The sequence below is a fragment of the Xenopus laevis genome, chromosome 2S (assembly GCF_017654675.1).
Source record: "Xenopus laevis strain J_2021 chromosome 2S, Xenopus_laevis_v10.1, whole genome shotgun sequence".
Classification (NCBI taxonomy): domain Eukaryota; kingdom Metazoa; phylum Chordata; class Amphibia; order Anura; family Pipidae; genus Xenopus; species Xenopus laevis.
The window spans coordinates 55,952,353-55,963,638 of record NC_054374.1 but is presented as its reverse complement, the minus strand read 5'-3'; the positions used below and the strand labels follow the sequence as shown (position 1 = coordinate 55,963,638).

Genomic DNA, 11,286 nt, shown 5'->3' with positions numbered 1-11,286 from the left:
AACTTTTATGGGGGCCCCTGACCACAATTTGTTTTTTTTTTAACTTGCAGGGGGGAAAAATGTTTTTTTTTAACTGGAGGGGGGGGCTAACCACCAATTTTTTTTCAATGGGGGCCCCTGATCACCATTTTTTTTTAACTTTTAGGGAGGACCTTGGCCACAAATTGGTTTTTAGTGACCCTGTTTATGTGGCTTTTTTTGTGTGGGGTCTAGGACAGGGCCTATGGTGGTAGGCGGAGCCCTGCATATATCTATTATAATCTCTTCTTTGTGTGTACTTTTCTTTATTGTAATATTGTACAGCATTGTGTTATACATACATCATGCACCAGCCTTCCCATATATTTCTCTTTTTTCCCTATTAATAACATTGGGATCAACCATCATTTTTACCGTCTGGCCAGTAAATACGGGCCAGGTGGCAACCCATTGCATACAACATAATGCTTAAATTGGTCTCCAGCTCATTTTTTCTGAGCTGTGACAGGAAGCATGTGGAATTAAAAAAAAACATTACTTCATAACCAAGTGTTAGCCCCATGAAATTCTAGTGAGATAGTGCCTACAAATGTTTGATGCTGACAGTAATTTGTCTGACCATGAAACAGCGTGTATGAACATCTGCATTTGCATTTCCTGCTAACCTGGAACATAAAATGCAGGTATGCAGCTATTGGCGTTACACATGTCAGGAACAATTTAGTTCTGTAATTACTTTTATTCAAAATTTGTAACAACTTTATTCGCAGTGTAAAATGAACAATATTCAACGTTACGCTTCTGACGTTGTACAAGGAATGTTAGGGAGTGGCTTTAGGATGTGCGTGTGACGCTAACACGTTGGACTCGGAAGTGGCGGTGGAGGCGTGGTTGCCAGGGAGGCTGAGGGATGGGGAAAGAACAGGAGTTATTGGAGGCCGCGCGCACCGGTAACCGGGCAGCTGTGGAAAGGCTGCTTGGCGGAAAGCGACTCAGCGGAGCAGGGCCGGGCGGAACCACCGTTGGAGGCGCGGGACTTTCTGGAGGAGTAGCTTCTAATCACCCACTGAGCAGCTTGCTTAGGTATTGTGTCTTGTTATGTTGCACAGATACTTTTATTAATGCGTTCTAATGTTTCTTTTTAAGGTATGTGTGTGACTAATGTGTCTGTGTTTCTTTTGACATGTTATTGCTCAAAATGCGAGTTGCTTAGGTTTTTATTTTTGAGAGCATATTTTATTTGGCATTTAAATAATGACAAAACGATTATCTCAGACAAGGTTTACCCAGTATTTCGCGATATTTTTTTGTAGTATAATTAGTTGAATTTCCCCTCGAATGCATTGAATTTTCAGGAATCTCGAACCCTGATGAGATTATACTGAATAGAAAAAGTGCAAAATAGAGTGTATTGTTTTCTGTTGTTTTCATTAGGGATGTAGCGAACTGTTCGCCGGCGAACTAGTTTGCGCGAACTTCGACTGTTCGCGTCCGCCGAATGTTCGCGAACGTCGCGCGACGTTCGCCAATAGGCGTTCGCGTCAAAAATCGTTCGACCATTCGATTCCTTTGATCGCTAAAATCGAAGGATTTTCGTTCGAATCGAACGATCGAAGCCATTGGATTGAATGAAATCATTCGATCGAATGGCTTCGAACGACAATCCTTCGATCGAACGATTAAAATCCTTCGATCGTTCGAATCGAACGATTTTCGGATGTTCGAAGTTCGCGAACAGTTCGCGAACTGTTCGCATTTTTTGCCGGTGTTCGCGAACGGCGTTCGTTAACACATAAACGGCAGTTCGCTACATCCCTAGTTTTCATTTGCAACTTTGGCTCTCCAAAATGTACTCTCTTTAAAAAAAAAATCATCATTTGCATTATTAGAAACAAGTTATAATGTATAATATAGCAGTGATGTTACTAATTTATTCTGGGCTAATCTGGTAGAAACATATAAATATTCTTCATCTTTCATGATCATCTTCCTCTACCATTAACAGCAAACATATTAAATCAACTTTTTTTAATTTAAATATTGGTGTTAATGTTTTTGTTCAATTAGAAGTATTTGATTGTTACTGTGTGTGTTACTATGTAACTATGTTTAGCCTTATTTTATTAGATGCCTTCACAGATTCTGGCCTTTTTTTTGTATCCGGTCACTGGAATTTTTACTTTTTTTTTGAAAATGCATCAGTCCATAGTGCTCCTTTAGCAGATTCTTGTACAGCAGTGCTGTCCAACAGGAAGCCCATGGGCTGCTTCCGGCCGGCAGGTGTGTGGAAAGACATCTGATCTGTGTCCTTGATTGTTCCTGATTTAGCTTAAGCTTGCCATAGATGCAAAGATCCGATCGTACGAATCAAGGAGTCGTAAAATTTTGGACCGCATCGAGTCCCGACATTTTTCGTTCCACGGAGATCGGTCGTTTGGTCGATCGGACAGGTTAAAAGATTTCTGTCGGCTGCCGATAATTTCTCTGCATTGTATTGCTGATCGTACGATTTTCAGTGGCAGACTGTCATTAGCTTTTGTTGGACATAACTTTCATACGATTGCTGTCAGGGGCAGAACATCGGCTGATCTGTCGTTCAGTGCAATGTTTGTGATGTCACTCACCTGCATATAAATAGAGGTGTTCCGGACTGATCGTTTTCTGGAGTGTTCCTGATCGCTGCCTGGCCTGTCCAAGTTGCATGTCCTATGCTGATGTTGCCTGTCAAAGCTGCCTGTGCCTGCTGTACTTTGCCTGTGGGGATTAAGCTCTTTCTAGAGGTCATTATCATTTGTAAATTATTGTTCGGGTCTGCAGGATTTTCTATGTGCTGGGTGTTTTTGTTCCTATTTTTTGGGAATCAATGATGCTGGGCATTTCTGTACTATATGGGCTGGTCAATGCCATTTGATGATGTATGTAACTGTGTCATTTCTGGAGGTCAGTACTATTTAATGGTGGGCATTATTGAGCTATTTACGGTTACTGTTAGGTGATCAGTGTCAATGTTTGGCGGGCAGTGTCATTTGATGTTTGACATTCGTTTTCCATTTAATGTTGGACATTCAGTGCCATTTGATGTTGGATATTCCTTTTCCATTTAAAGGAGATATTTTGTGTAAACAAAATAACAATGAACCAGTGCATTATACTCATTATAGAAGAATTGTGCTTTAAAAGTAGTGTTTAAGGCTGTTATATTGAATATTTCTGCAAAAACCCTACTAGTCCCTCCCTTCGCTTCCACTTTCTACTCCCTGAATTCCCATTCTGTGCAGGAGAGCTGGTGGTTTTCAGCTCACTGCAATGTAGGACTCCTGATATGTTCCTACAAACCAGCAGCTAGCCAGACCTGATAGGGAACTAAAGCATGTCTGTGCTTGTGTGACTGCTGGACTGTGATTGGCTGTCCCCCTCCTACTGTGCTTCTGACAGAGACCGTTAGGACACGCCCACCCCTCATTTGAAACACGGACAGGGACCAGAGAACATCTATAGGGAGCTCCAATAAAGGGACTGTTTTTAAAGATATTAATTTTTAGCACCATGTTAAAGCAACAACATATATTACAAAAAATTGCATGCAAAATTAGGGTTTTTTCCTATATGTTTCCTTTAAAGGGGTTGTTCACCTTTTTTTATTGTGGTTTTTTGTTATTTAGCTTTTTGTTCAGCAACTCTTCAGTTCACAGTTTCAGCAATCTGGTTGCTAGGGTCCAAATTATCTTAACAACCATGCATCGATTTGAATAAGTGACTGGAATATGAATAGGAGAGACCTGAATAGAAAGATGAGTAATACAAAGTAGCAATAACAATACTTGTGTAGCCTTAGAAGGGGTCAGTGACCCCAATTTGAAAGCTGGAAAGAGTCGAAAAAAAGACAAATAATTAAAAAACCTATAAAAACTAAATAATGGAAAACAATTTAAAAGTTACTTAGAATAGGCTTATAACATACTAAAAGTTAACTTAAAGGTGAACCACCCCTTTAATGTTTGGCGGTCAGTTTCAACAATACTTAACAATACAAACAATACTTAACATTCTCTGAGTTAGTTTGTGCTTTAAGGAAAAGGCAAAATAAGAAAATACATTCTGAACTGTGTGATAACCTTATCTCTTGCAGTTACTACTCCTATAATGTCGGTATTGTCTTAAAATATGTGTGGTAGCATTGGTGTGGCTTGAAGTAGGTGTGGTTTAAAAACCGGGAGCAGTCAATGCTGATTTCCATTATTGGCCCTACACCATATAGGCCAAAGTAATTCTGGCCCTTGGTACCACAGAAGTTAGACAGCACTCTTCTACAAAATCTGCAAACAGATTTTTTATACAGTATTTAATTGTGAAATTTGGGATTCAAGCCATTTTACTATTTTCCCATTTGCTCTCAGCCATTTCACTTGTGCTGTGATAAACTTCAGTCACACTTTTTTCTGTCGCACTACAAATTGTACACAGGGGAGGAGGAGGTATATCGATTTAAAGGGCAACTGCTAAAATGCTATCCTCAGCCAAAGGTGCGGGAACTCTGGTCGGGGGTCATAGGTTTTTTTTTAAAAAAATGTTCCCCCCCTGCGCCAGCGGTAGGACACTCGCACCGGCAGCTCCTGCTGCAAGCGACTGTCAGTCAAAGTGCATGCGCAAATGCACTTCTGATGTCACGAGGCACTCGCTCATTATGCGCAGGCATGTGTCTCAGCATGGACGCTCTCCCGTGTGTGAGTGTGAGTGTCCTAGCACTGGTGGGGGCAAATCTTTTGAAAAAAACCTTCTGTTACCCCCGAACTGCACATTGGTTGGGGATAACATTTCAGTCCAACAGGTGCCCTTTAAATCCATATACCTCCTCCTATATATTATAAAATATTATATATATATATATATATATATATATAATATAATAAAATGAAAATTTACTATAAGCTTCATCATACTGAATTTAAAGGAACAGTAACACCAAAAAATTAATTATTTTAAAGAAATGACAGTAATGTATTGGTGCATTGCACTGGTAACACTGGTGCAGCCATTCAAGCACAAGACACACAGTCGATAACCAATAAGTTCTGAAGAATCCCATTGTATACTATGGAGCCTGTTACCTGTCATGTATCCTGTGCCTTTTCTTTTTTTCAGCTTTGAATGGCTGCCCTCAACATTTCTCATTGATACTACTACTGAAGGATTCAGAAGCCTGAACTGATAGGAGCTATCTAGGGCCAAACAATCGTATTTTAGTGAATAGAAAAAGTCAGAGGGAGGACTGCATCAATGAGCCAGTGCGGTCCTCAATCTGACAATAAAATTAAGCCTGCTCTATTTTTGCTCAGATATTGATCTTGGAGGCCTGACGGAGGCTCCATACAATTGGCTGCCTCAAATCAGCAACTTCTGCTCATGTATGGACATTTTTAGCCAGTGGATAAATAGGCACAACTGCCTATGCTGCCTCTTATTCACTTTTTACAGGCAACAGCACATGGGTGCTTAAAATGCCTCTACCTGTCTACTTCTGGTAATATAATATTAAAGAACTGTTATTTTGTATTACAAAATAAACCACTTTTACACATGATTGTTTTTCTTTTCTATTTTGCAGCATATGGCGTGGTCCCACTGTTAACTGCGTTGACAGCTCAGGCTATACTCCCTTGCATCATGCTTCCCTTAATGGACACAAGTAAGATTTCAGCAATACGCCTTCAGAAATTTCGCCAGATTCTATTTTCAAACTGTGCAGATTGTTAATAGTATGAAAGGGAGTAGTAATTAGCCTACATGTTCAGTTATTTTTATTTATAAAAAAGTCCAAGAGTAGACTTTATAATTAACCTTTTCTCTGCCAAAATTGTTTTTGATATTGTCACTTGAATTTCCTGGAGGGGACTTTTAGTTTACCTATATGAAAACTATATTTGTTTTTTGTTTTAGGACAACCTACGCTTTCAAAATATGGTAGCAGTTTTATGTATGTATGTAAAGCCACTCTTGTATAGCATGCCCTTCCACTTCCCCAATTTCTAAAAATTAATTCAAAGCTTCTATTTTACAGCATATTTTTTCCCCACAAGTCTTTATGTGACAAAATCAAACTCTGCGCTGACTTCAGTAGCTGCCAGTGCAGAAAGAAACTTTAACTGCCAAAGAAGCCTTAGACAGCTAATAATTCACAAGGGTTAACCATATGTGTATTTACTTGAAAACTGAAAAATTAAATGAGACTATTCACCTTAAGTTAAACAAAACATTTAAATTGAGGAGATTGGAAGTAAACAAAGTGTGTTTTATTAGCATTTGGAGGCAGAATGAAGCAGCAGAAAAATAATGACAATAGAGAAACCCCTCGGGTTTCTTGGGGAGAGGGGAGAAATGCTTGCCCTACATGTACAAATCCATTAGTTTGGCACGATTGAACTCTGGCAGATTTTTTTTTTAAACCGTCTGATCAATATTATATCAATTGTAAAAATATTTTAGCCAGATATTGGGCAGGCCCTATGGCCACCTTAAAGGAGTTGTTCACCTTCCAAACACATTTTTCAGTTGAGTTGTTTTCAGATTGTTCACCATAAACAAGGGCTTTTTTTAATTGCATTCTATCTTTTATTTTTTCACCATTTTCCCAAAATTTAAGTTTAATGGGTACCTGTTGGGCTAAAATGTTATCCCCAACCAAAGGGATAGGCTCTCTGGTTGGGGGTAAGAGTAGTTTAATTTTTTCCAAAAATTACCCCTGCCAGCGCTAGGACACTCGCACTGGGAGGGAGCTCCTGGTGCTACCGCCCATGTCAGCCAAGGTGCATGCGCAAATGCGCTTCTAATGTCACATACATGTGCATAATGAGCATATTGCGGCACTCATTCATTATGCGCTAGTGTGTGCTCCAACATGGACGCTTGTACCGTGAGCACGGCATTTACCCCCAACTGGAGTGCGGGCTCTATTAGCCTTCACCTTTGGTTTGGGATAACATTTTTGCCCAACAGGTGCCCTTTAGGGTTAGTTCACACAAGGAGATTAGAAAATCTCCTCGTGCAAACTAACCCTTAATGTTCATGTCTTTGGCGTTTCAGTCTGGCAGCTCAGTGGTCCAGGTGCAGATTCTGAATTTTTATAATTTGCTACATTTAGTTGATACATTTCTTGGCAGTATCTTTGGATTATTAGTAACCATTGTATAAATTCTAACAGGGATTCTTCTCAGCAGGGCCAAAGATAACAAATGCATCAAATATATGTATCAAAATCTAGCCTGTCAAGATTATTTTTCTTCATTCTTTTCTTACATTCAATGCATGTACTATAATATCAATGATCCCTGCTTACTAGCCATTGGTCAAATAAATTGTCCATGAAATGTATAACATGCCTTGAAAACCAATAAAAACAACTTAAAAAAAATTATGTATCAATTTAGAATAGAGTCTACGACCCCCCCGAGCCGATTTAGAAGGTGAAAAATTAAACTTTACTCTTCAATATTAGAAAAATTTTCACAAATAGAAAAGAGAATGTGACTGAAAAAAGTCTTTATTTTTGGTGAACTGTCTGGAACCAATTGAACTGAAAAAAGTATTTGAAGGCGAACAACCCCTTTAATGGGGTTGTTTACCTTTGAGGTGATTTTAAGAGTGTTTTTGAATGGTCCGTTTTAAACAACTTTTCATTTGGCTTTTGTTTTATATTTATATAGTTTTAAAACTAGTAGTAAAAAATAGTTTTCTGTATCCAAATGGGGTCACTGACTCCATCAGCCAAAAAGCTACTTCTACAATTTTATGGTTATGATAAATGTTTATACTTATCTTTTTATTCAGGTACTCTCCTATTTATCTTCCAGTCTCCTATTCAAACCATTGTGTAATTGAACCTAGCAACCTGAACAGCCTAAACTTGAACCTAATAAAAAAAGCTAATTGCAAAGCAGGAAGGAAACATGTTAACTACAGTCATGGGGATGCAACATTTTCCCTAACCAAAATGTTGCCGTTACTTCTTCATGTTGCAGTTACTTCTACATCTCTGGATTCAGGACTATAATTATAATATATTATCATTTAGATAATAATCTAAATTGTAATGCTACCCCATTGCTTGATCACCAAAGTAATTACCAAGAAGAGCATCTCAACTAGGGATGCACTGAATCCCTACTTTCGGGATTTGTCTGAACCCAAATCTTTCCAGAAGGATTCAGCTGTATCCAGAATCTTTACAGAGAGATTCTGCTGAATTTTGAGTCAATCAGAATTTGCATATACAATTTATGAAGCAGAAGTGCTGCTTTTGGGCTGACAAAATAATTTAACATAACCATTATCTTGTAGCCTGTTCGAGTCCCAGAAACCATCACGTAAAATCCTTCTTTCCAGAGAATTTGTGCATCCCCGGTTATTTTTTAGAATTTTTGAAAATGGCATTTTAAAGCCTCTTACCCTCCCGCATATCCATATGTACAATTGCTATAGTGTATATGATTTGGAATTTAGCCCCCTTACTTTATTAGAAATTATAGTCAAATCACGCAAATGTGTAAAATCTACTTGTCAGTATGGCCTCAGTCCAGTGAGGAGTGGGAAAATGATTTCTGTTCAATGGGGGAATTAATTTTATCTGCTTTCTGCTGTTTTAGAGGTTCAAATACCTATTAGTTATACTATGATTAGTAACAGATCTTTCAACGACTTTTAGACTTTAGGAGATGATATTGCATTGAGGTTTAAGAGATTCATTCAAGTGTTTGAGAGATTCTGAAGACTTCTCATTTTTGTTGAAACCTAATTTGGCAAGAAAATGATGACCTGCAAATGTTTTTGTGGTAGAGCAGATGGCTTCTTGAGCTCTGTAAGGCTACAAATGTATTGTTATTGCTACTTTTTATTACTGATCCTTCTATTCAGAATCTCTCCTATTCATATATCAGTCCCTTATTCAAATCAGTGCATTGTTGCTAGGGTAATTTGGTCCCTAGTTACCAGATTGCTTAAAATGCAAATTGAAGAGCTGCTGAATAATAAGCTAAATAACTCAAAAACCTTCATCATACTAAAAGTTATCTCAAAAGTGAACAACCTCTTTAGCACTTTCTTTAAAAATGGCCCCTGTGTTGGAGTTCCCTATAGATCTGCTAAGGTCCCTGTCATGTTTCAAATGAGGGGTGGGCATGTCCTAACAGTTCCTGCTAGGTGGCCATAGACGTGCAGACTTACCTTCATATTGGACAAACGATCGTTCTGTGCCATCTCCCGACCTGCCACTAACCATTCATATCAAAATAAAGTAGTAAAAGAACAGATCAGACAATGTTCTGCCCCTGACAGCAATCATATGAACGATAGGTCTGACAAAAGCTGGTCTTCCACTGATATTGTCAGATCACCAATACATGCAGAGATCTTATCAGTAGCCGACAGAAATTTTCTAACCTGGCCGATCGTCTGAACGACCGATCACCATGGCGCAAAACATGCAGGGACACCACACACAGCCCGAAAATTGTACGAATCGAAGATTCGTACGATCAAATCTTTGAGTCTGTGCCCAGCTTTAATAGAGTAAAATAGTCGCAGCCCTTCAGTCACACAAGCTAATACAGACTTCAGTTCCCTATCAGGTCAGCCTAGCTGCTGATTTCTATCCTACAGTGCAGTGGGCTGACTGCCACTGGCTTTCCTGCACAGCCTGGGAAAGGAGGCAGCAGGAAGTGGAATAAATGGGCAGGACCATTGGGGTTTTGCTGAAATATTCAATAAATCAACCCAAAACTAATTTTTATGAATATAACTTCTATATTTAAAGGAGTATAATATACTGGCACATTCTTGTTTTTTCACACAATAGTTCCATGCAGTAATGTCTCTAGGTGGTTCATCTGCTGCATGATGAACTCAATTAGATCATATTCAGTTCTGGTATATCATATAATGCCCTGTTCTTAGCAACTTTAAGTTGGTCTTAATTTTGTTTTAATTTTTTGCTGCTACCTTCATCTACCTTCCGTTTTTTAAATGGTCACTGGCACTGCCGCTAAAAAACTATTGCTATGAGGTTATAATTTTATTGTTACTTTGTATTGTTTTCCTTTTTAGGATATTAAAATATATTGACCTATTGTAAAATATATAGTGGATAATGCACCCCCTACTGTAATTTATAAAGATATTAAGTCACCGAGGAGGCAGAGTGCTTTTATACAGGTCACGTAACTCCGAGGTGACTTCCAATATCTTTATAACTTTCGGTAGGGGGTGCATTATTCATTATAATCTACAGTGTTTCTATGAGCAGTGTTTCAAGGAGTTCTCTGCCTCTGCTCTATATAGTCTACCCAGTGCCACACTTTGTTCCCTTTGTGGTTTTTCATTTTATTATTGTGTCTCCTTGTAGCCCTTCTGAGGTATTTTTGCGTGATTCTTCTCCTTTGATGTAAATTTCTGACCATGCCATGTCTCACTCATATTGCTGTAGGTTAAAGGGATTATTCATCTTTAAATTAACTGTTAGTATGATGTAGAGAGTGATATTCTGAGAAAATTTGCAATTGGTTTTCATTTTTCATTATTTGTGATTTTTGTTATTTAGCTTTTTATTCAGCAGCTCATTAGTGTGCAGTTTTAGCAATCTGGTTGCTAGGGTCCAATTTCCCCTAGCAACCATGCATTAATTTGAACAAGAGCCTGGAATATGAATAGGAGAGGCCTGAATACAAAGATGAGTAATATGTACCTATAACAATAAATCTATAGTTTAACAGAATTTGTTTTTTAGATGGGGGTCAGTGACCCCCCATTTGAAAGCTGGAAAGAGTCAGAGGAAAAAGGCAAATAATTAAAAACTATAAAGAATAAATAACGAAGACCAATTAAAAACTTGCTTAGAATTAGTAATTCTATAAAATACTTAAAATTAATTTTAAGGTGAACCACCCCTTTAATAAGTGACAGAAGGGGAAAGGCATGAAGGGTTGAAGATGCAGGGGGAGGCCAACAGCAGAGATGAACTGAGAGTGGGAGGGTGAGAGAGAGGAGATTGATGACTGAGGACAAAAGACTGGAGAGGAACGTGGGTGAGAGGGAAAGACGAGTGAAAACTGAAGTTTGATACCTGGAGGGTGGGAGCAGCAGCCAGAACAAGAGGTGTGAGGAGGAGTGCGGGAGGGGCACAGGGAGTTGCCTGGAGATGGAGGGGGAGCGAAACTGTGAGTGAGAGGCAGACGGAGCGCAGAAGGAATACGAGGTAAGAGTGACAGGGTGTGGGAGGGGCTGAGTGGCTGTGACGGAAGAAGGAGGGGGAGCGGAAGA

At 38.9% G+C, this 11,286-nt stretch overlaps 1 protein-coding gene across 7 annotated transcripts in view; it reads left to right on the top strand.

Annotated features, from left to right (window-relative positions):
* Positions 1-817: 817 nt before the first annotated feature.
* anks1a.S (ankyrin repeat and sterile alpha motif domain containing 1A S homeolog) overlaps positions 818-11,286 on the top strand; it is a 184,458-nt gene continuing 173,989 nt past the window's right edge. For 3 of the 7 annotated variants that reach the window (XM_018248197.2, XM_018248199.2, XM_018248196.2), the window contains exons 1-2: positions 819-1,062; positions 5,585-5,665. In XM_018248197.2, coding sequence (XP_018103686.1) covers positions 890-1,062; positions 5,585-5,665 — 254 coding nt within the window. In that variant the 5' untranslated portion in view covers positions 819-889. 7 annotated transcript variants of the gene reach the window in all.